At 44.0% G+C, this 26026-nt stretch overlaps 1 protein-coding gene across 7 annotated transcripts in view; it reads right to left on the bottom strand.

Annotated features, from left to right (window-relative positions):
• Positions 1-1685: 1685 nt before the first annotated feature.
• PBX3 (PBX homeobox 3) overlaps positions 1686-26026 on the bottom strand; it is a 158554-nt gene continuing 134213 nt past the window's right edge. For 6 of the 7 annotated variants that reach the window (XM_027823494.3, XM_007060938.4, XM_027823495.3 and 3 more), the window contains 6 exons: positions 24399-24589; positions 21593-21728; positions 9230-9395; positions 7251-7363; positions 6376-6465; positions 1686-3218 (listed from right to left, as the gene is read on the bottom strand). In XM_027823494.3, the coding sequence (XP_027679295.2) occupies positions 3126-3218; positions 6376-6465; positions 7251-7363; positions 9230-9395; positions 21593-21728; positions 24399-24589 (789 nt within the window). In that variant the 3' untranslated portion in view covers positions 1686-3125. The remainder of the gene's footprint in view (positions 3219-6375; positions 6466-7250; positions 7364-9229; positions 9396-21592; positions 21729-24398; positions 24590-26026) is intronic. The other variant, XM_027823499.3, reaches the window with a different exon arrangement.

Genomic DNA, 26026 nt, shown 5'->3' with positions numbered 1-26026 from the left:
TACAGGACCAATACGCTTTGGCCAAATTCTTACCAAAGTGATTATTACTCAGTTAGGCTTAGCCCAGCTCCTTCAGCATTTAGCTTCTAGGGAAAACACCAGTCCATCCAAAGGCCTTTGTCTAATACTGGTCCTTTCAGGAAACCTTTCTGATGTGTGAGCAAGCCTCAAGGATAACATTTGTATTATTTGCCATGTAACCACGTGACTGTTCTCTACTATAAGGAAAGGCCAATTGCACTTGTAATTCAAAGGACCCACAGCCTTAATGTTGTAAAGAAGCACTCTAATGATGCCCGATGGGCACAGGGCATGCAAGTGCAGCCCAAAGGTTGTTGATGGCCTTCCTATGAACCTCATCAGCGTATGACAGGTTTTTGCCTGTGGCCAGCAACGATGTGATCGAGATGGGGGACGTCTGTGTGTTCGTTACACTGCCCGAGCCTCCGCTGACACACGCTCCATTTCAGACCCTATTTCCATGGAGTTACAGGAGGAACACGAGCGTGTGTGGCGTGTGAGAGCTCCAGCACCACACGTGTGTTGTTTCATTCTATTTCTTCGGCACACAGGAGGTCTTCTGAGGTCTGCAGACCCCCTTGCTCCAACGCTGATGAATGGGTAACGACTCCTTTGCAGAGGGTGGTATTTCTTTAAATGCGCCCTCTGTAGACAAAGCAGCAATTTATGATTTCTAAAACTGATGAAGAGTGCACCAGTAATTGTGCATGTGTGATAAATAAACACAAAAGTTGCGTTGACTGATGCACACGGGTGTCTGGAACAATGAGGAAGATAAATTGTGTTCACTGTGTTTTGGGGAGGAAACAAAGATACGTCACAAAATTACTTAGCACAGGGACTGTTGATAAGAAAAGCTGACCCACAAGCTAATTGAATCATGCAAATAATCATTTAGCTGACAAATCAACACCTATGGGCACAAGCATCTGACTGAAAAGGAAAGGTGATAGTCAACTATTTTACAGAGTTTGCATCTGCACTGCACCAACTTAGGATGAATACTAGTGCTAGTTATACCTTCTTTTGCTTAGATACACTAAGTGAAATCGTAAGGTAGTTCTATTTATCAGAGACCATTTGGCGCAAGTGGTTAATGTTAATTTGATTTCCTGTGAGTCAATTTCCTTTGGATATAGTAAATAGGCTATTACCTGTTATTGACCTTTACTTTATTAACAATTTTTTTTGGAAAGACTATATATATAAAAAAAAAAAAACTGCTCATTTTAAGTCTTTATTATAAGGAAAAATATTTTTATAATCAAATTGCAGTTGTTAGCAGAGGTTATATTTTAAAAATTAATGCTAAATAAAGACCATAATTGAGAGTAAATAAGATGTTGCTTTTTAAATTTAGTCTAAAAGATTTCCCCTTTCATGATCCTCGATTTGAACTGCCTGTTCCAGAACAGAGCAGTGTAGGAATAAAGCCTAGAGATGACATGGTAAATCTTGGTTATGAAATCTTTGACTAAAGAGATGTGGATATCTATCAGGATGTACTCTGCCTAGAATTTCAACTATCCTTCAGGCAAGAGTGCACCACTCGCTATTTGTATTTAAGAAACGCTGAACTCCTGCTTTATGAACACTCCTCCGTAAGTCTCTGACTTTCTCTTTGATGGCTGACTCAAACTGAGCAGGAAGAAATTACATCAACATTTGATCATGAAAGCAAAAAGTTTATTCATGTTTGAAACTACATATAACTACCACGAGGAAGACTTTTCAATCCAGGGTGTAATCCAGTTAGAAAGTAACACGAAACGTTTTAATACATTAGAATCACTGCCACAAATTATTTTCATGACTCAATCAGTTTCAGAATCGCATACAATACAAAAGAGAGAAAGAAAGGGCCCCCTGTTATACAGGGCGAAATATACAGTACTGAATACTGAAATCTGTATGCATTACAATTAGTTGTTGTTTTTTGCGTGGATTAGTAACAAGATGAAGAACATTCAAAATGTTTCTCAGTATTTACAACAGTTTCACTGTTTGTGTTAAACCTCAGACCCAATGTTTCCACTTCAGCTTTTTTAAAAGTTGCAAATGCAACCCTGATTTTTTTAAAAGATGACAATGTACATTACATTTCATGAGGGGAAACAAAGGGTTAATTACAAGATGCAAAAAGATAAGAAAGAGACAAACTACAGCGTGAGCATTGTTCAGAGGTAGTAAGTGAGCACTCTAAGCTACAGAACATGTTGAAATTCTATTGGTTTGTATGAGTTCGCATGAGGTAATAAAGCTGTGTTTTGATTGGTGAGATGTATAAATACTCTTTTGCTACACTATATACAACACTCCATATAATGGTGCCTTCCTTGTTTTTGTTGTTGTTACCAAGAGGACGTAGCAAGTCTTGGCAAATCCGTGTGCAGCACCTCGCTCGTACTGTAAAACCCCAGATCTTGGCTTCCACAAAAATAAGCAGCAAGTATCTTCATCTCTTAGAACAATTTATGTCCATTATTGAAATACAGAGAGTAGATGCTGGTGCTCCCAGTTTCCAATCTAATTTATAAAACAACAGATCACAACAAAAACGTGACGAATAAGAATTCTTAAACACAACCATTGTTAACTGAAATAACCGAACAGCTCTTTTTATTCCAGCTCTATAAGAGATATGAAAAGATTAAACACAATCAAAGTTTGTAATTCATTCAGGCTTTCCATGGAAATATGCAAGAAGTTAAATTTAGGTGGGGTGTTTCTTTGTGTCTGCTCTTGTTATTGAGGTTAAGCATATACTGAACTTTTACCCTTAAGGCCAAGTAATTGGCAACTGTTAGACCATCATTGTTAAAACAGCTGATAATAAATTATGATAAAATAGTTACAGGGCTATAAACAATGCTAAATCTTGGCCTAATTGGATAAAGTGCTTTTTAACATTGTGTGTTTTAAGTATAAATACAAATGATTATGATACCTTTAAAAAACAGATTTACCAAGTTTTCTAATAAGACAAGGTTTTACAGTAAAGCTGTAGGTGGTTGGCTACAAAAAAAATTCCTTTCTTTTTCTCCTGTTACTCTGAATGCGCTAATCAAGGCATCTCAGCTCAGGGAAAAAGTGTTGCTAGGAGATTAGTTAGAGGTATCAGAGTGCACACTTCCCGGCCCTTCTGTAGGGGAAGTCACAGAAGATGGAGTAGTTGCGTCCTGCCAGCCTCCATTAGCCTGAAAAGGGAAAAACAATTCAATTGATACAATTATGCATATTAATTACATCACACCACAGACAATAATAGCCTGGTGAAGCTGATGCTTAGGCAATGATGCACTAGGAAGGCCTGTTTCTTAAACTCCCTTTGGCTACAGGATTTGGGAAAGCAAAGAAACAGAAATGCACACAACAAGAGATATTAAACAATACACCCTGTAGAGGAAAGGAGATACTTTAAGCAAAGAGCAAGTTAGGATTTAGCAGCCTTTTGTCGAGGTGATGTGGTAAGGGTGATGTTAGGATTTCTGTAAAAATCATTCACGCTTTAATGAAGGACATCAGAGGAGATTTCCCTGATAGCTGAAAACTAAAGCTTCTCCCCCATTTTAGGCCTGAAAAAACTGTAGCTGCTCAGGAAATGGATGTTTCAACCTGGTTGATCGTCATTTCGGTTCCAAAAGTTCCCAATTCCTTTTCATGCATGTCAGAGCCGTTTACTACCCAAGGTCTACTAGGGTAAATTCAGGCCTGAATTTCCTTCCAAATATGATCTCCCAGAGTAAAAATATACAAACAGGAGGGGGGAATGCTCTCTCCAGATCCGTTTTCCAATTATCTATAAACGTAGCCCCTTTTTCGGATGTTGCTCCATGTCTCCACATGCCCCTGACCCTCAGCGCATTAGACCTGCATCAGCAATAACAGAACTCAGAAACAAATTTGCCTTATGTCTTGGCCTATAGAGGCAATTGCTGAAATCAATGTCTGATCAAATTTCTGCTGTGGCAGACAGCTTGTCGCTACATATTTTGATGTCAGTCAAGAAGAGGGAGGCGCAGGCCTCGTGAGTGGGGGAATGCTGAGTGGAAGTGACGGGGCAGCCCGGCTTGGCACAGCAAGAGTGAGCCAGGCAGCCTCTCAGTGCTCGCGGCACAGAGTAGCCTTTGCAGGAATTCTTCCCCAAACAAAGTGCCATCAAGGAAGGAAAGGTTAATGTATGCTAATTTATTGATGACGTGGTTCCTTACCGGAACAATCAGCCAGCACTCTTCAGTCACTTAGCTAGAACCTATGGCTTTAGCCAGTCAAATAATATATGCTCTGAAATTTTGACACACAAAAAAGCAGTCGAGGTTGATGAATTTCGTTCTCTTTGCCTGCCCAGGTAATGTGAAATCTGCAGGTTATTCACCCCATTTCTAATAACCAGTCCTTGAGAATTCCCTACCATTCACCGTATTGATGGATTTTACATATAAAGCTCTTCCATCATCCACAAAAAAAGAAAATGCTTTATGGTTTAAATGAGGACAGAGAGAACAATAAATAATTATCCCTTATGCCGATGAACAACAACAAAGAGAGACCCTCTCATAATGACAAACTCAAGGGTTGGGGTGTCTTTGTAAACAGTATGGAAATACTAACTTGCCATCGCCTTTGAGCTCAAACCCGAACGCATGGTTTAAAATACTTCAACAGCTCAGCTACGGATCCTGAATGTGCAACATGTTGTTCTGAATGCAGAGGTACCAGAGCTGCCTTATTTTTTTAAAGATACGAAAATCTACTTAGAGAAAGAAAAACTCTTGTGCAGATACGAGTCTAAAGATATTCCAGCTGAAGTAAACATCACTCCTCTTTTATCCAAATTTATAAACAACAAATGTACAATATTGTTACTCAGCTTGGCAGCTGGAGAAGAGGTTGTCAGCAGGCATTTTTTTTTTCAAATAAATTAATCCTTACTCTGGTGGTTTGAGATTATGCACTGTATTATACAACAGCGCCTTATCAGGCCTCATCAGCGAAGATGGAATTCATGTCTGTAAAATGCTGCAGGCAATCACAGTTTCATATTTTATCATGTTGATAAGGATATCGCAAATTCTCTGAAGCATTTCAAAACACTTAAATGAAAAAGGAGAAATGCAACTAAAAGGCTTTTTATATGGTTTGTTGTGGGTTATTATGAGTTATTTATAAACCCAAAAAGAAAAATTTGACATTTCAAATGTAAAAGATTTGAGTATTTAATAGTACTTTTTTCCCTTTACAATTGAACATCTTCAATCACATTTTAAATCATTAATATTTACTCTTACAGCAAGTGGAAACCCTAAAAAGGGGGGAACTCTCCAATTCTCACCCTAGCTACAGTATTTCACATTTTGTTTCTCCACTTCCTCAAAATCTATTCTTTTCTGCAGGCTCTCTGATATCACTCACCAGCCTATAGGCTGATCTACAGTTATTCCCAACAATGGGTAGTGTTAACTGAGCAGGTGAGCATGGGATGGGGAGAGATGCTGTCTTCCAAGAGAATTAGCTCACTCTGGTATTTTAAAGTGTTTGAGGGTGACGAAAAATGCCAGCCTCCTCTTTAGATAGTTTTTTAAAAATTCATTTAAAAAATCTAAACAAACAAATACAAACGAAGCCAGGGTGAACGAAGCATGTTGGAAATGCGAAGATGAAATGATCCAGCGCAGCCTCCACTGAGACGGGGAGGTTCCTCTTGAGTTGTCTTTACCCAGGCGTCTGTCTCAATGGGCTATGAGCTGGTTGCATTTTTTTTTATAAGCACAGAGTGCCCATCACAGGGTCCTATCCAGAGAGGTGCTGAGCACCCTCAGCTCCCACTGATTTCAGTGGGAGTTTAGGGCACTCAGCACCTCCCAGGATCAAGTCCATAGCCTCTAGATTTAACATCATCTGCTCACTACTTTCTAGTACAAAGGCCAAATATGTTTCTGGATCCCCCAAAGACGGCGGGGGGGGGGGGGGGCAGAATAGCACCCTTGAAATGGCTGTAAGTCTATTAAAGCAAAGTTCTGAGATCTGATGGCAGGCAGTAACAAATTACAGATCATGGCCTTCTCGAGTCTCCGGGGGAGAGGGCACCTTCTCCAAGCATGAAAATAGGCAGAGAAGTCACATACATTTAACTTGTATCTCAGCTACAAAATACAAAATTGCAAACTGCCTATGCTCCTCAGAATCTTCCCTCATCTCACTGAGACAAGTGGCTATACAAAGGGCAGTTTTGTCCCAACCCAAATATGCATATAAAAACGCTATTGCAAGAGTCATTAATGCGCGTATTCATGACTGCATTTACCTGACCCCGTGCCTATGGCTCTCCGAACTATTGTTCCCAAGGGTACTCACATTTAAATTATGTGGGCTGTACAGTGACCCTCCTCCCAAGGCATCACTGTATCCTCCCGTCTGACTGATAACATGACGCAGGGTATCCACCTTTAAGTAAGAGGAAACAAAATTCATCATTCCACACCCATTAAAACATCATCACTTACAACAGGCAATATTTTGAATGATGTGCGCCAAAAGGGTTTAGCATCTTCTACGAAAGGCAAATTTATCCATCAAGAATGACTGGCAGAATTTCAACAAATCCTTGCATGTTAAAACCCAGACATCTTTGTTTCTCACACCAGCCAAACAATAACCTCCTCATAGCAATGCATCCGGTAAGTCCATCTTAAGTGCCTGCAGCAAACTGGTGTATATATCTATACATATGTATGTGTCTGCACGTATGTAAGTATATGTATAGACATATATACTGTGAATAAAATATGGAGTTAGCTCTGTCTGAATGGATTGGAACCGCACTTGAGAATGAACCATTCTTTAATAGCTCAGTTAGATATGTTCTGACATTTTTTTTAAAAAAAGGCCTTTATCCCAAAAATGAAACAAAGACGTGTTTAAAAACAAATAAAAGGCAAATTGGTAGAATTTACAGGATCTGTGAAAGTCAGATGCACCCAGTCCCACTCCATGAGCTCAAGCCAGAGCCGAATGCATTCACAAAGCTTAAAGTTTCAATCAGAAAAAAATCACTCTCTTTCCTTTATTTGTTATATTCAATGCTAGGATAATAATAGGCCACATTTAGGAATATGCAGCCTCAATTCTGCAGTGAGGCACAGAACATTTACTAGAGCCAGAGTAAGGTGGAATTTTTAGCCCAAACCCTACCCTGCTAGAAAGGCCCTAGTTTGGGGCATTTCTCCTACCTGTGATTGCACATTGGCTCCGACTTGGGACCCCTGGTAAGAATCCCCATTCAGACTCTGCATGTTCATGAACATGTCCCCAGAATTTGGGAGGTTAAAAGAACCAGAAGAACCTGGAAAGGAAAGAGTTAAGTAGCTGAATAACAGAGAGCTACAAATATATAACCCCAAAGCCCTCAAGGCAGGGGAAGATGAAGAAGAAAAGGAAACAAGAAGGAAAGGTGGTGCATAACAGAGAATAAGTTTCATGACCCAAAACAAAGGCAAATTACCAATGACACAGAGCTACACTGTGAGCCACGTGGCTAAGGATACTGGTTGGCAGCCATCGCACCTGTGAGAAGCACTTTGGATGGAGATTCCTAGGCACAAACCGAATCAAGCAGCAACATCAGGGCCTTTTCCTACACTCTGTGCCCATGAGCTTCTTTTTAAACACCACTGCTACCATCCCATTAACTGTCACGGTAGACAACTGCCCTGGGAGCTACCGAAAAGCAGCACAACCCGTAGTTTAGCTCTCCATGTGGAAGAGCAACTTACTGTACAGTCGGGTGTATTTAAAATGGAGTGCTTTTCTCTGCTGGAATCCTTTACCATTAGGTGCTACTGCTAAATTCTCTGAGAAAAAAAACTTATTCTGAGTGTGTTTAATGTCTCCTTGGGAAGAAAATGGCTGGTACTTGCCTATTAAGTTGATTTTTTTTGCCATGAAAGAAAGAAACTTCTTTTTCCCCCACTTACTCACTTTGTTTCCACAGAGAATTTTTCCATAGTAAGTTTTTAAAACATTCTCTACCATTAAGTTACAGCAAAACTTTAGCTGCAAATAAGCATCAGAGACATCACTACTCTGGTGGAGACCTTTGCTTTCTGGCCCCCAACAGAACTCCTTCCCCTTATAGACTCCTAGCTCAGTGCTTATCTCTACAACAGTGGTTCTCAACCAGGGGTATGTGTACCTCTGGGGGTATGCAGAGGTCGTCTAGGGGATACATCAACTCATCTAGAGATTTGCCTAGTTTTACAACAGGCTACATAAAAAGCACTAGCGAAGTCAGTTCAAACTAAAAGTTCATACAGACAATGACTTGTTTATACTGCTCTATATACTATACAATGAAATGTAAGTTCAATATTTATATTCTTATTTATTTTATAATTATATGGTAAAAATGAGAAAGTCAGCAATTTTTCAGTAACAGTGCAGCTGTGACATTTTGTATTTTAATGTCTGATTTTGTAAGCAAGTAGTTTTTAGGTGAGCTGAAACTTGGGGGGTACACAAGACAAATCAGAGCCCTGAAAGGGGTACAGTAGTGTGGAGAGGTTGAGAACCACTGCTCTGCAATATGCAGACAACACATTAGTAAGAAATTTCTAAAAGACTGTAAATGAACAGGTGATAATGGAACCCTAAAACACATATACCTCAGATATATGTTTTATATACAATATTAATTCATTTCAAGCAGCCCAGCATTTAAAGTCCAATTAGTGTGAAGCAGGATGTAAATATTCCCCTCTACACCATTTCATTCGTAACTCAACATTTCAAGCCTTCAACACTGTGTTGAACAGCCATGAAGTTCTGCCTGGCTTCTTCTTTAATTGGGGGAGAAAACACTGTTGGAACAGCTACAGGAAAAGGAAATTGCCGAAAGGCTGACCCTGGCAGTGACACGTTCATTTTGTGGATTAAGACTGGGGTTCTCAGAAGTGCTCAGCATTAGCCGGACTCCATTCTCACTGAAGTCAACTGGCCTTTTACCATTGAAGTTAATGGGATGGTTAAACCAACACCCAACATTTCTTAGAAATCCCACTCTACGTTCTTAAATGATGCCATGGCTAAGTCTGGCTGAGGAATACTGCAACATTCTGAACCAAACCAAATTCACTGCAAATCCTTCCCACTTGGCTTTTCAGGGTGCTTTCATTTACTGGGCTGGGTGAATGAAAAAGCTCCTGGTACGTACCAGAGTTTGGTGTGGTGGGGGAGTTTGTCTGGTTATTCTGGACAGCTGCTGCCACGGCGTGTGCTGCAGTCACAGCTGTTTTTGCAGCATAAAGATTGGCTTCTTCCTGAAACTTCCCTATATTCTTCTTGTACCTGATTCTCTTATTGCCAAACCAGTTGGATACCTGTTGGTTGGGAGGAGAAAAGGGGAAAATAGTCAAGCCTCTGATAGCGTTCAGCAGGAAGAGGTGTGATCGCTTCCAAATGTCAAGTTTGGGTCCATCAAATACACAATTCCCAGCCTTCAGTCGAATATCCACTGGGTACTTAGACTAATTAAGCAATAATCAAGGATCAGTTGAATATTATTATAGATATGAGCATGACATGGTTCAGTTTGTCTCTTGGCAAAACTAATACACAATGGGTTCCTCTTAGGACAACATGCATCTTGGAGTTTGCTGTGCAGTTAGCATGGTTTTGCCTACTGTTAATAACAAGGCATTTGTCAAGCAAATGAACACTAGACCCCAAAAGCCACTGAAGGGAAGTAAAGGTAACATTTGATTAAGTGAAAGACAGAGAGAGCTGCAAACGAGTGCAATTGTTCTTTATTTTTGGGCTGGAACAACCTTGGCAGCCCTACAGCTAGAATCATGTTTGGTCTGCTGAAAATGAAAGGAACAATATAAATCAATAATGGATGAAAAGTTACTTTGTCATCTCCCTTTGAAGATACTGCATGGATGCCAACATGGCTGATAAGGCTCTAACTATTAACCCATGCAAAGGTCATGGCTGGAGCAGCTTAAACAAAGCCACTGAGAAATCATACAAACTTTTCTAATTTCAGCCCTTAGAATAAAGTTCTTAATTAATAATCACAGTTCATTACATATGTGGCATACAGTGCCATCAAGAAAATGCCTTGTTCCATGAACAAAGCTATTTGTACTGTATTCATGCCAAGACACTCTGCAATATAATTCTAAAAGGAAACGGGTCCCTAACAATGCAAATCTGACATTTACAAGGTCACATGGCAGTAGCTGACGTGAACACTGCCATGTTCACTTAAAACATTCAACTTCTGGACTTCACCCCCTTATACTCTCTGCATGTCCTTTGTTTAGTTATGAAAAGATTATTGCAACTTCGTAGTCACAGATAAACAACAGTTATCGCTGTCTGATGATTTTAAAACATATTCAAAAACTAAATTTCTCAGATGATCATTACTTTATGACACAAATGCCTAGAGGTCTGGAACAAAATCAGGGCCCCATTGTCCTGCACTTCGTACAAACACAAAGTAAGAGACAGCCCCACCCCAAGAGCTTATGCTCCAAACAGACAAGACAGGCAAAGGGTGGGAGCAAGGGAGTATATTATTACTATTGCCCCCATTGTACAGATGGGGAACTGAGGCACAGAGAAATTTTCTCCCAAGGCTACCCTGGCAGTCTGTGGTCTTGTGGTTAAGGTAGCAAACCAGGTCTCAAGGGACCGTAATTCAATTCCCTGCTTGCCAAACTCCCTCCCTTCCCTTGGATGGAAAGCCAGACTAGCAATAGCATGTGGAAATTTCACTCCTGGTCTTTGTCCACATCCAGGCCCCATCAGTAGTGGCTGCAAGTCTGGCTGCTGTTTGGAGGCCTATGCACAACTGAAAGCTACTCAAATTCCAACCCGCTGAATTCACAGCCACTGGCACTCCCATAAAGGAAGCTATTCCCTACCCAGGGAATAAGAGCTTTTGTCCTTTTCAGAAAACAACAGTTATCGATCAACAGAGATCTACCAATTTTCCATTTTCGGACAAGGCTGAGTCTGTTTTAGAAGAAGGTCTTTTCAGAGCAAACCCTGTAAGGACAGACATGGACTTACATGACAACACAGGGCTTAGGGTTCACGAAGGCTTGTTTGGTGGACTCTGCTGTGTCCCTAGATGCATGCCTTCTCCTGCCTGCCTTTCCATGAATCATATGGGCTGCAGTCAGGTCTGTTTTTTATTTCCATTTGCTTGCTAGGGGCCCACTGTCCAAGAGAGTCCAACACCCACTGAAATCATTTTGAGTCTTTTAACTGACATCAACGGATCTTGGAGCAGTGCCTTAAACTTCTAACTCCTGTTTCCAAGATGCCAGATATGGAGTCATGACCATCAGCTGATGCTGTGCTTGGTTTTGTTTGTTTGTTTGTTTTTAAATGACCATGTGGAACATCCCTTGACACAGAGGAAATAATACCCTTCTGTACAGACACAGGAACCCTGCACAGGTCCTTCCCTCTCATAAAAAGAAACAGAAATTACCAGGAATTGTACTTCTGCCTGGCACACTGTATGATACGGATACAAGTGACTACAGCTCTTGAATGCTATTCAATTTAAAATGACAACACATGTAACAAGCAGAACACAGCTGTATTGTATAGCTTGATAAGGCAACCTGGTTATACGGAGAAGATTAAAAAAATGCCAAAATTATATACCATACAGCGGGAATTTAAGATAATTAATGAAAAGCCTCCAGCTTTAAATGTAATAAGGAAAGTGTGCCTTATACTTTCTTTTCCCTGGACAATACTCCATTGTATTCTATATATTGCACTTAATATTACCTTGTCAGTCAGGGAAGCAATAATACATTAATGAAACCCAGCAAATAATTATTGTAGACAATCAGATTAGAGCTTTATTAACGGTTTCATAATTGAGGAATCTCTGTACATCAACGGTATTGTCCGAGGATGTGTAAGAACCCTCTGTTTATGCACACCTCTGGACCAATCAAACAACAGCCATCACTAATAAAGGTTTATTTAATTCTCACAGTAAAATTTTAATATCACCAGCAGCCTGGGGAAGCCTCAGCGAGTGGATTTGCTTGACATCAGATCGTTTCCATTCTGCTAGTCCCAATACTTCTTAATCTTTAATATCAAGGCAATTAAAATTAATGGCCACTCATCCAAAGCCACTGTGGGCAGTGTTTCCTTGACATCAATTGTTTGATGGGATTACCTAGAGGTTAAACTAACAAGCAAGGTTTAATTGGAAGCAATGAAAGGAGCAGCGATCATACGTTATGTTTAACCTGCATACCACATCTAAACGAATACCTAAAAAATGTTAAACTATTTCTCAAATTAAAATCTGCGCTCAACACTTGGGTTAGGGCTTCACCGGTCACCCCAGGAAAAGTCTGTTTCTAACACTCAGATCAGAATTCATGTATATCTCTCACCAACCCCACCCAGGGATTGTTTTAGAAAATCCTTCATCAAATAGATGTGCAGCTGAGCTGTAGTGGAGTCAGGCGCCTGCAGTCTAGAGACGCTAATAAACCAACGTCTGGCCACACATGGACAAACAGACATGTGGACAGAACAATGGGGAGGGGGAGGTCAAGGGGGGTGAGTCTGCAGAGCAAGTGAATACGAGTAGGCACATCAGCTGGGAGAATGTGGATAACAGGGCCCTGCTCCCACTGTCCTCCAGCTGCTGGGATTTCATCGTTTCCAGGCACCGGAATCGGTCAGGCCCTTGGTGGTGGCGTATGCCGCACAGGCTCTGAGGGCAGTACAGGCCAGGGCTCTCTCTTAGCCAGGCTTTCAGCTGGCTTCATGGTGCTCGTGTTTGTCTGGGTCAGCTGTGTTAATCCCAGGGCTCACTTGTGGGCTTGAGCTCCTGCAGCTCCCACTGGAATCAGGGTTTGACTCTTCTCCCTCCAGCTCAGTGACTATCTGCCTCCCACCCCATGGGAAAGTGCATGGCCACAGAGGCTTCACCCGTGCTTGGGGTCCCTCCTGGCTGCAGCTTTTCCTAGTGCACCTGGGCTGCTTTCCGGCTCCCGCTGGGGCAGGGTCTGGATTTAGGAGAGGTTGGAAAATGCTGATCTGCAGCTGAACCCTTGGAGGCTGGTGGTAGGAGCAGCAGAGGCTGGGGATCCCTGCAAAGCAGAACTCCAGCACTGACCAAGAGAGAGCCCCAATGGCAGCATCAGCTGTTCACATCACGCTGCAGAAAGTCGGGCCTGGCAGCAAGCTGGGGAAATCACAGCAATCTGGGGCTGCAGACACACCCCAGCATGGGCTCTGCTGTGACTCCACCTGGGTAGCCCCACACCAAGCTCTCACTGGAACTGCGGTGGTCAGGGGGTGAGGGGAGGCAGAACAAGGGGTGTTGGCGTTAACACCCATGCAGCAGTTCACACCTCTCAGAGCTATAGTTTCAGGCAGTCTTCAGACTCAGGCAGACGTCTCTGCATCGGTTACACTTAGTTTGTGTTTTCGAGCTTTTTTTTACAAACATGTTGGCTAGAGCCGCACTTCATTTCGTTACATGACATCTGAGATTCTGACGGAAACACTTGACTCCTGGAGCTGGGGCCCTACTCGTGGGCATCGAATGGCTATGCCTTAATATGGCCCTGACCGTCGTCTCATACTCTCTGTCTCAGCCTATTTGGAGGAGGGGGAGGCACTTTCAAAGTGCCTGCTACAGGAAACATCATTCAAAGATTGCTCGAAAGGCCTGACAGCGACTCACGGACAAACATGTCAGTGGATATTGGGAACAGAGGGAAGTTTGAACACTTTGGATCTGTGCTGTGGTATCTGGGAATCACTGACCCAGGGAGGAGAATCCCATGACATGTATGAAATTGTTTCCAATGAGTGAATAAAGGTTTTCCTATCCAGTGAGACCATTAAAAATTCCCATTCGCTGCTCCACATAACACAAATGGCTTCCTTGTCTCCCTGCACTCAGAACAGCGGATACTCCAATGCCACGTGGGGGTGTCTGTCCATACAGCTGGGCACCCAGTGCTGGAGGTTCCCGTGATGCGGGGAGATCAGTAAACATTTCAGCTTAAGATGAGAGAACCTTTCGTCTGAGCAGGTGGGTGCATGACGTACTCCACAGCTTAGCCTGAAATCAGGAGTTTCCATATTGCAACCCTCTGTGCTCTTCTGGAAGGGGGTATATTTTAGACTTCGTTTATGATGCTGCTAAGACGTTCCTGGTCACCAGAATTACTCTCTTCACCCTCGTTTAATGACCACCTCAGAGCAGTGGGCACGCACAGGAACAGGGCTCCTTGCAGCGAGCTCACCGTGAAGGTCAGCAGGGATCTATGCCATTCGAAGCACTGTGCCTCGCCCCTGCTACGAGGGCAGTAACTGCTACATGGCAGCATGAGGGCCTCAGTTACCAGCTCAAGTCTTGGCAGGACGGGCCCTGGGACCGGCCCAGGTGCAGGCAGCATTTGATGGTACAGGGTAGAGATCAGGAGAGTTGCGGAAGCAGGGCTAGCCCGTAGAAAGCCACCACTGATCACAGGCTGGTCAACACTGTCCACTGTTCCCCCTCCACAGGGGACAGTGTGTGTGTGTGCTGGGGGGGCTCAGACCTGCCCTGCCCTCCATGCCTGGTGAAGTTATGCGGCTGGCCAGATTGCGCACCAGACTAGGAGTCAGGAGACCTGCATTCTAAGTTTTGCCTGTGCCACCGGCCTTCTGCGTGACTGTGGGCAGGTCACTTCCCCGCTCTGTGCCTCAGTTTCACCATCTCAAAAACAGAGATAATGGCGCTGGACTCTTCTGAAATCTGCAGATGCAGGGCTAGATGATATTATTAGAGAATGAAGTAATCACGAAGAAACACCAAGCTCCGAAGCAGAGGATGCACTTCTCAAATGGAGAGCTCTCGAGCACTTGGCTGAGGGCCAGCAGAGAAGTGGTACAAACAAAAAACAAATGTTCTCAGGCGGGGGTGCCCCGGTGGCTAGTGAAGCAGCAGGTTGGGAACTCCAGCACCTCCTGGCTCTCCAGACTTTGCAATTTCCCAAACTGTTACAAGTTGTCTCAAACGTAAGCTGCTTAGCAGCACATTTGTCATTAAAACAAACTCTCTTCACATAAAAAAAAAAATGAACATCTTTCTCCTCCTGATCACGGAAGGCCAATTAATTAATTGGGCTTAATTGTATATTACATTTCAAACAATACTGTTGCACTTATTTATCATGTTAATTACAATGTTAAATAGAAAAGACAATAAATTATTACTTAAATCATCAAGATGCATAACTGCAGGGTTTGGTACGGCGTGGGCCTGCCTTGCTTCCCTGCACATGCTATTTCCACAGGACAGGTCAGCGTTTGTTCTGTGAAAGAAGCAGCTGACAGTGAAGTGTCATTATTGAAATTAGTAAACTGAACATTTATGCATCACAAAGCACAAAATATTTTCCATTGTTTCCACATGCTTATTGGCCGTGCACACTTCATGGTCTGTGCCTAATTAAATGTAACGGATTATGAAATTTTGAAATTATATGTGGAGTATTTATGGTGCATGTTGCATGGTTAATAGTTTCATATTTCTACCTCTAGAAACTATTTTTTCATATTCACCTTTTTTATTTACATTTATTTGCATCCAATTTGAAGGCAGGGATAAGAGCCCATAAATCCCTGGCTCTTAATTTTAATGTGTTTGCAAAAAATAAAATAAAATAAAAATCTTTTTAAACAGAATGCAGAAGCTGGCTTTCAATTCCTTTGTATTTACATTGATTCAGGTTTTATTTTAAATATACATTCTTATCAAGCACATTTTTCTTTTCTTTGAAGCAGTAAAAAATTTTACTACCATAATCCACTGACCAGCTTTCACCAACGACTGTGCCCTAAGAATGTCTGATCGACTGACTGGCGTTCATGACACCTGAAAGAGGCTCATCTGCAGCCAGAGTAGGTAAAGAACAGATGATAGTTTATCTCCCCCAAACACATGCTGATCGGATAGTTCTAAATTATAGCGGACGATATTCTCTGCTAAGGACACTTTCTTCTAAATTACCTTTCCTGCACTCTTGAACTATGAACACCTAATACAATTTCATTTTTGTATTTATGTATTTCTTGAAAAACTTGCTCTACATATTATTTTATACACTGATATCAAACCTGAAACCATTTATCTCCCATCTGCACCTAAATGTATCTGGGAGCCTAATCCACTGTCTTTGCAGCTCAGGGAAGCTCCACCAGCCGCACGATTTACAGTGAGCGGCGCAAGCCAGGGAGTTACTTGCTGAAAGGGGCAGTGTCGAACTTTGAATTAAATGTTTAAGTGAGAAAATGTTCCTTCCTCTCCTGGACCCTGGAGCCCGCCCACGGCATTCCCAAGGAAGAGTTGTCAGTGGGGCAGGTTACAAGCAGTGGCTGAACCTGGTTGGGTAAAATCAAAGCTGATTTCTAACATGTATTTTTCATTTCCGCCCTCTCTGCACTTCCTGGGCATAGGCAGTACTGGGAGTGGAAGCACTGGGCTCTTGGTACCCCTCTAATGATAAGAATCAGGGGTGCAAAGCCTTGTGACATTTCCAGCTTGTCTGCAGATTCAGGAGGTATGGATTAGCATCCAAACCAAACTTCTGACTCTCATGAGAGTCACTCTCCCATTACTTGAAAATAGCTCCTCTCTCAGCTGCTGGAAAAAACCAAGGGACTCTTCCTGCAGTGTGGCATTAGGCTTTTCATTTAAGGGGACACAGATTCCTGGTCAAGGGAAGACCTCTGGTCCCCACAGACCTGCGATCTTTATGTTTATCTCAACCCAATCTCCAGTTATTTCAACTCCCCTCTTCCCATAAAATGGTCAGGAGGCCTCTCAGACCCATTCAGTCACTTCCTTTGATGCCATTGCTTATCCCGTGGGTGTGCTACTCCTTCCAGTTTGCTAAATGGATTGCCAAGTTTATCCTGGATTTCTGGATGCATCCTCTGGCTTTTGCTGCCTTCCACGAGAGCAACGTCTCCCTCTCTACTTCACCTGTTCATATCCCAGTGAAAATAAACCCAACCTGGGCAGACTTTCGACACTGATTAAACCTGCTGCCCCGTCTGTGGCCCTATGCTGCACCCTGCTTATGGCAATAATATCTGCCAACAGAACTATTCCCCCAAGTGGAGGGCTCAGTCAGGTGAGGTCCAGCCAGATCTTGTGCTCCCAATCATAGTCATTTCCTCCGCCGATGCAGATCCGTATCTCATTGGCCATTGTTACTACAGCCACTCCCTGTGCAGATGCTTCAGGGATGTTCTCTCATGTCTGTTCAGTGTCCTGAATGACGGGTCCTTGGAGTTGTGTTCTCTCTATTTGGGTTTATTCTCTGCAGGCCACTCAGTAAACTCCGTTTTCCACATCTGAGCTAAATCATCCCCTCCAAAAAAATCCCATTCCCAGAAGCTGCTTGTCTCTTTGACCACAACTGCCATCACTGAAACACAGAGACGCCAGGTCTCCATTCCCACACACCGTCCTGCCAGGCTGGGAGCCGCCACTTTAGAACCCCACATGGAAAGATCCTGCTGATTCTACGGAACTGGAGGCTTAGCTACAAGCGTGGCTTCCATGCTTTTTAATGACACCTGCATCTCTGTTTTCGTTTCATCCTAAGGCTTTGATCTCTTGCATCTGATATTCTAATCTGACCCATCCATAACTTCACAGAAGAGAGGTCCCATAGTACAAGATCCGGTGTATCATGAACATTCCTCCAGTTAGAAAAACTACCATTTAGACAACGTATTATGAACCATTTCAATGTACGTCTAATCCCAGTGTTAACCCTTTCCTTGCTGCTCTAGCTCCCAAACCAAAACCCGCTGTAGGAACCTAGTCAATTGACTTCAGTGAGCTTTGGATCAGGCCCGGAGTGAATTATCTTTCATATGCAATCCTACCAAATGCCTTTGAAAATCTAAGGATAAAACATCCACCGCATCTTCCTTTTTACCCTGACATTAGATCTGCAAAGAGCTCAGGAACATTAGACACACACACACACAATCCCAGTATTGTAAGTTTACAAATGAAAAACTTTTACTGTTGGGAGCATTTTCCTCCCCATTTATGCTAAACTCAGCAGGCTCTCGCTGCTGCCCGGGGCCCCAATCCTGAAACTACCGAAGGCAACGGCAAGGTTCCCATGGACTTCAGAGCAGTTCTAGCCAGCTGCCCTTATGTTGTTAGACCTGAACATTTCAACTCTCAGAACTCAGCTCTATTACAGCAGCGTTACAGAAGACACTAAATGGGCCAACGCACAAGCTATGCTCAAATGGGTTAGCGGCGCCGCTGATGGCTGCTACTACAAAACGTCCAGTAGACAGACCTTGCTTCATGTTCTAGGCTACCGTTGCCACCGCACTTGGGGGGCTACGTATCTGTTTTTATATTTTATTTTGCATTGGATTATGTTAAATCTTATCCAAAGCCCTTTCCCAATTAAAAACAACAAAAAGAAAAGCAATCAAATCTGTTAACACAGAACCAGTCAGTTAAAGTCTTCCCAAGCAGAGCTCCTCATTTCCTTTCGGTTTGGGACAAGAGCATTATCTAGACCTAGCTCTTCATCTGTCGCAGGGGTGTCCAGTCTTTTCAAATCCATTTCCCTTGTTCCGGGCACATTAACTCCTCCTCCGCCATAAGCAGTTCTCCAGCCTTGCCCAGACATAACATCGCTCTTCAACAAATCTGCCACGCTCTGCACCCCGATGTCTTTCACTATCTTTATTCTGCCAATGGAGCGGAAGAAACCCTGATGGTTAGCAGAAATAGCCTCTGAAACTTGATAATCAATAGCCGGCGCTCCTCTGACTACCCATTTCGCTGGCTTCTGCTTACGTTAATAGATTTTTAAAACTGACTCTTACTTACAAAGTCTTATTAGTTTCTATCAATGGCAGTAGCCTACGCTGCCTTCGGAGCCTGAGAAGGCCTGAGACTAGTTGCAAACTTTCGGACTCCAAACCAAGCAGAGTCCAAACTCCACGTGCCCTGCAGCATTTAGTTTGTCCAGTGGAGCCAAGGCAACAGGCTCCAGTGGAGATCTGCAAAGCGGTGCTAAGATCAGCAATTCGCCATTGTGCATTTTGATGCTAGGTAATAACGGAGGGGCAAATCCCAGTCCTGTGCTATGCCCGAGTGCATGGGTTTGGTGTTGGGCGTCCCACACAGTCCTGCTCCATGGCACACAGAGGAAACACACCCCATGCATGTCTCTTGCCATCACAAAGCAGAACCTTGCTGATTTAGAAGCATGCAGGGCCCTCGGCAGCTGTGCAGCGTCAGAGAACAAGGACAGGGAAACGAGAACCTGAAGAGTCTTTCTACACTTTTCCTTAATTTAGAAAGTTTTCAGAGCAAAGTGGGGACAAAGACAAAGGCTAGTTCTGACTCATCTCTGCTAATCAGAAACGGAGGGGTGAGAAGTTTGTTGCGTCCCTACACTAGTAGCTGCACCTGGTCCTAAGCACCAACATTTACTGCCCAGATAAACGTGCACATTCTAAAGAGACTATCTGCGATGGGGCTGGGGGAAGAGGAATCAAGAAACAGGGGGATTTAGAACCTGATTCCCTTTGGCGCTATTTATGATGTAATGTGGTTTTCTGAGTCTTGGATTTCTTCTGGTGTATCCAAAGTCAACTAAGAATTACTACACATTATAGAGTTGGGTGTCTTTTTTTAGAGTAGGTTCCTACTTAAATCTACCATTAAGCACCTGAAAATGCCACAGTTTCACTGGAGACTTGTAAACTAAATTTCAAATCGTGTCTTAATTATAAAGCTAAAGGTTGATCCAGAGGTTATGTCGCTAATAATGCCAATTCTGAGCCTGCAATCATTAATACTTAACACATTAACCTCAGGCATTGCTCCTTTAAATTTATAATGACTTGAAATATTGATAAGCAAAGCTGATTGGAACTAGAGGGAGTTGGCATCTCAGCCTTCAGTAGTAAGAGACAGACTTGCTGTAAAATTTAGAAACTATTGTTACACTTACTTTCCTGAGAGCCAAGTCCCAACCTTTTCCAAAATACAGGGGCCAGCCTTGCTGAGAAAGGATTCTGGCACTCTACCAAATGTACATGCCATAAAAAAATGCAAAGTATTACTTTTCTTTTTAAAATGGCTGGTGCAGTAAAGAATAAATGAAAGCTCTGTGTAACAGCGTGTCCATGACTGGAAAGTTATTGCAGGAGAAGAGTCTCAAGCGGTTAGACACAGTCTGGCTCATATAGGAAGCAAAGTCCTGGCACAGCAGAGGTGTTTCTTTCTGAGGCAGGAGACACTGTTTCTGGTGGACTATTTTATTGCAGTGACGTTGCTGATAGACCAACTGACTGAAAGAAGGGAATTGTTTTGCCTAAAACACTTTGGTGCAATGCAGCAATAATTGTCACTGTACTGTGATTGAAAAGTTGTATTCTGATTGGGTTAGAGAAGAGACTCCTTAAAGGCTTCAACTAATCAGAGAAAATCTGATCCATAAAAATAATTATATATTTGTCAATAAACTGGCCCTTCACTGAATTAACGTTAAGTTTTAATGAATGTATAGCTGACAATGAGAGATGAACCATCTAAGGATCTGATTGGCACGCACAGATTGTATATGATGTAATGCTGAATAGCTGGTTACATGTATTCACTGTATTTATTCATTTTACTGCATCCTAAAGGAAGCCAGGCCCTTCATAGGCCCAAAAGAAAGTCATGAGCCCTGCCACAGAGAGCTTGCAATCACATTTCCTGTCTATCTGCCACCTTTTTCCATGTATGTTTCAGAGACATTAACTTTTATGTTCACAAAGGAGGACACTGGGCAAGGGCTACTGGATTGCCCTGGAGAACTTTCGAATGCATCTTCCACTGTAGCTGAGACAAGAGAGAAAAGGCACAGACTGGCGAGTGGGTGGGCAGATACCCAGAAGAACCAGGCCCTGCATGGATAGAGTCACCTGCCTTTTCCCACTGAATTCCCACATCCCCATAGCCAGGACTCTTGCGCATCAGCAAAGCAACAGTATCCATCTAGATAGACCTACACATTAGAGCCAGCAGACACTGACCAGAGCCAGGGGTGCTCTGAACTCGCTACTTCCTGAACCTATGCAAATGTTACCCCTTACCCTCTGTGAAACATGTCTGCTGTCAAAGGAAAGGAGCAGTACCCTATGGAAGGTGTATCTGGTCAAAACCATGAGTGATCACTGGGGTAGACATGTCTACTTAAACAACGAGGAGTCCAGTGGCACCTTAAAGACTTACGGATTTATTTGGCATCTGAAGAAGTGGATTTTTTGCCCACAAAAGCTTATGCCCAAATAAATCTCGTAGTCTTTAAGGTGCCACCGGACTCCTTGTTGTTTCTGTGGATACAGACTAACACGGCTACCCCTCTGATACATGTCTACTTAGTGTCGTATTCTCAAATCTTAAGAGGGCTCAGCCCTGCCAGGCAAGGGATGGCGCTGGCAGGTGATGGCAATGCTGACGACATGAGCCTTGTCTTACCTGTGATACTGTGATGCTGCATTTCTTTGCCAGCTCCTCTTTGGCTTCTTCACTGGGGTAGGGATTACTGAGGTGGGAGTAAAAATACTCGTTCAAGATTTCTGTGGCTTGTTTACTGAAGTTACGTCTTTTCCGTCTGAAATGAGGAAAGAAACCCATTGCTGGTACAGATGTTAACAGAAGTCTACAGGAGGCTCTGTTCAGGATAAAACCTCCTTTACTTCCTACCTACATACCAGTCTGTAGGCAACACACTTATCACTCAGCTGAGCACCGTATCTCACTGGCATCTTACAATCCACGCACTGGCCCTGCTTCTTGCCCCACTCACATCAAGGGGAGTTTTGCCATTGACTTCCATGGCATCATGATCTGACCCAAGTTATTCTCGGCACCATGCTCAAAAGTTTATAATCACTGCGGTTACATGTCGATTCTCAGACATTAACTATACTTAAAATGGCCAAGGAAGGCATTCAGCCTTTGCTCAGTATCATGTCACTACGCTGTCTCTGTTTGCAGTACTTCATCCTTAGCTGGGCATGCCTTGTTTGGGGCACCCCAATACCATGGCAACGAGTGCAGTGGGGAAAAAGTAATACAACAAAAATCAAAACCTGGCTAGAGACAGACAGATGGGCAGTGCCGAGCCTGCTGGGCAGCACCAGTCTCACATGCAGGAACTAACTTGCTTCTCCAGGAAGTTACAGATCTGAAATTGGATGCTATTGGCCTGTAATTACCTGCTCTTCTCTCACCATTTAACCGCAAGAACATTAGGGCCCCTCCATGGGCAGGCTGTGAGGAGCAAGGTTCAAAGGGGGCAGGGAAGTGCGTGGCTGGTGCCTCTACCCCGCGGTGCACCATCCAGCAGAGCTCCCTGGCTGGCTTCTGGTGCTCCCCGGGGGGGAGGAGGGGGTGACGGGTGACTCTATGGTATCTCTTGCAATGGGATATGTCTGAGTCCTAGTTTGCAGCACTCTTGTCTTGTCTCCCTGCTCCAGTGCCTGGGCTTGAGAGAGATTTGTCCTTAAATGTGCTGCCTGGGGCGTGCACGGCCTGTCCGATGACCCAGGGAATGTGAGCGAGGTGAGCAGGCAGGGGAGCAGTACATTGGACTGGCCTTTTCCCCCTCCATTAGAAGCCCTGTGCTCCCTTCCCAGTGTATGGGTCGAGCTGTGGAACAGAGGAATCCAACCCCCACCATTTGCACGGCTTCAGGCTTTTCCTTCCACCCAGTGCAATGGTTTTTCTCAGCACACTTTTTGGAAAGGACCCATTGAACATTTTCTTCAAAGTGCCGTTCCCCTGAGGGCTGCTTGCAGTCTGAACGCCAGTGCCTCGGGCCAGTATGCAGCTCAGTCCCATCTGCGCGGCTCTGTTACTCCCTCCAGCAGGCCCTGGCATAGGCAGACTCTCCCCAGAGCTGTGTTTATCTCATTACTGGGTTTCCGCTCATTTGGCCTTGTTTACCTTCCTTCCTTGTAAAGAAATCACTTTCAAATGTGCATCTGCAAGCTTTACCTGGCTCCAGACATTTCCCCAACTGTTTGTAATTACCCTAATTTGCCACACCTGCCAGTGACCTTCTCATTAGTGAAATTATTTCATTCTTGTTTATTTCCTAACAGCTTTCAGGTGTAAGGTGCAACGTACTAGCTACAGGGAGGCATTGCTAGGATTCTGCTCAGTACTTTGGGCTCCGAGGGTTTTGCTCAGTTTCCTCTTACATACCATACATCTCAGGGAACCTAATTGCCATAGGTTCCTGTAATCTGCATTAGTGCAGCTCTCCAGGAAGGAATGACACCTGTGGTCACTAATGCAGCCTGCTCTGTGGTTCAAAAGAAACCTAATTGTTTCCATAAACCTCTTGTAATTTCAGTCTGTCTGTTTCTGCTGTTGCACCATCGTGTGGAGAAAGCTGGCACTCAAGATCAGCAGGCATTGCATTGCTCAGCTCCTCTGTCCATCCTCACCCTCTCTCAAGTACCCACTGTCCTCCTGCGCCCCGATGTTGTTCCCTGAAGTACTTGGGATGTCTCCATGTCACCGTCCTACCCTTTGCACATGCTGGGAGTCATCACGCTCTCCCTTGGATTTCCTCACCGTTACTGAGCAAAGAAAGAGTTCCCCAGGCCTGGGAAAGACCCAGAGAGCTTTAGAAGTGCCCTGTCTGCTGGGAGCAGTGCTGTGCTCCGGACACCCCACCAGACTGCTACACGCTGGTTCTGACTAACTTTGCTGGTGGAAGTTCAGAGCCGGAGTCTGTCATCCTTTCGCATGGTAAAGTCCAAAGGACACCCCTGTGGGAGCAAGGCCAGCAGAATCTGGCCCTTTGTAAACATCATCAGCCAGGCACCTCTAGTCCGTAAGGACACAGACCCTAACTCGGGCTCGGCCTTAGCCTGTGTGCAGAGGTTGTGAGATCATTAACTCCTCAGTTACCAGATTTCAATATTTTGCAAGACACATTTCTAAAACAGCCACGGTGCGCCATGGCTACCTTCCCCTGGAACTGTTCAGATATCTGCCAGGATGCCCGTCACAGCCCTTACCTGGGTCCTGTACAGCTCTGCAATGTGTTCTGGCAGATGAACTGAAATGAAGTATTTAACCCTTACCTAAACATGTTAAGCTTTCTGCAGGGAACCTCCCCTTCCCGAAGCAGCCATGGAGTGGATGAACAGCACTGAGTGGCCTCCCCAGGGCATGGCCCGGGGTGAATCAACACACATCCTGGAGCACGTAAGCCAACACTGCCCGAATGAAATGAAAGCAGCAGCAAAACTATCCTCTCACGTACCTGGCGTCAAGGAACCTTGATCTCAGAATCATTACTGCTTCACAAGTGCTTTGTTTGAGCTGCATCTGGATGGAGCTGAATTTTCGATGGATGATGCCCACCATCCTTTCGATCTCCTTGGGAGAAATGGGACGTGTCCGACTCTGTTCTCGGAGAAGGTTCATCACGTGTGTGGTGAATTCGTTACATGCCTGTGAAGGACAGAGCAGCTCAGAGATGGTTTTGTGCTGTCACACAGGAACATAACCACTGACCTCACTGCTGCGTGAAGCCACCGAGCATTTCCTGTGTCGGGGGCCTGCTACACCCCACCCGGTGCTCTGCACTGCGGGCTCTGCGGTGGCAGGGAATTGTGAGGAGCCTGCAGTAGCTACTCTCATCCACCTCACAATGGGAGGCAATGCAAGCAGGAAAAGAGGCCAGGCAGCCACAGAGTGACCCCTCCTAATTTCAGAAACCTAGATACCATGCCACTCCCACCCCCCTCTCTCCACCCATGTGCTCTTAACCATCTGTCTCCCTCCGTGTTCTCGGGTTCATCCGGCAGAGACCTCCAGGGTCCTGCACTAGAGCCTGGCCCGTCGTTCCCTTGTCAGGGAGCAGAGCCGTCCTCTGAACAGCAATAATACAATGGATGCATATTTGTGAATGAAAGTTTGAGTCTCTTTTCTTTTTACAGTGCCGGGGGGTAAACAAGCTATGACTATGCTATGGCTCTTTTTACATTTAAAGAGAAATCAATCTTAAAGACAGGGTCCGTGTATTTTTCTAGGAGGGGCAGAAGGGCCCTGAAGTAGAAGGGAGTGCTCAGGTTATAGCATATAAATAGCAACAGGCATGAGGATAATAGCTGGGACTCCATTGCTGCAGAGCAGAGTTAATAACTTAAATGTGGGGGAGGACCCCCTCACGCCCATATCTTTGAAGCCTGCCTGATACCAGGACTTCCCTTTTAGGAATGCACTTCACCACTCTCACACAGCAAGTAATTGTTTAACCAGCTGTGGCAGATTATGATATTTAAATCTCTTTGATTTTACCTAGAGCAAACCTTTTAAAAGGCATAATTTCACAGAGGCCATATGCCATACATCTGCAGGGCTCTCTGGGCCCTGGCCTCCACAGTATGGCCTGAACCACTGATGAGGGAAGGTGCTGGAAGTTTTGCATTAGCATTCCCTTCTGCCTCCACAGATTAAGTAGGGAGGAGGATAGTGCAATCTAAACTTCTCGGACTGCCTCATCCAGAGACTTTTCCTGAGCTGGATGTTGCTATGAACAAGCAGTGGTGTGCTGGCATGCTGGCTGCTCCGTAAGCAGAGGCTGGGGGCTGTCACAAACTATGCTGATTTATCTGTCTTTCCTCTTGTTCAAAAACAAAACCCAGCACTGTTCTCTGCTTGAGGGAACGAAGTTACAACTACAGAACTAATCTCTTCCTAGGGAACCGGAGTGGAACTCTAGCACATTCCATGTACAAACCCGTCATTGTCCTAACCTGGCCGTAGAAAAACAGGGATCCAGCACTGTGCCAGTTGAGAGCTTCATTTTTTAGGCATGCAAAAAATAAAGGGATGTCTGCTCCTGTGAAAGACTTCACACCAAGGAGGAGGTCTCAGAGGCTTTAG

Source organism: Chelonia mydas, chromosome 16, assembly GCF_015237465.2.
Source record: "Chelonia mydas isolate rCheMyd1 chromosome 16, rCheMyd1.pri.v2, whole genome shotgun sequence".
NCBI classification, from domain to species: Eukaryota; Metazoa; Chordata; order Testudines; family Cheloniidae; genus Chelonia; species Chelonia mydas.
This window is presented reverse-complemented; position numbering and strand designations above follow the sequence as displayed.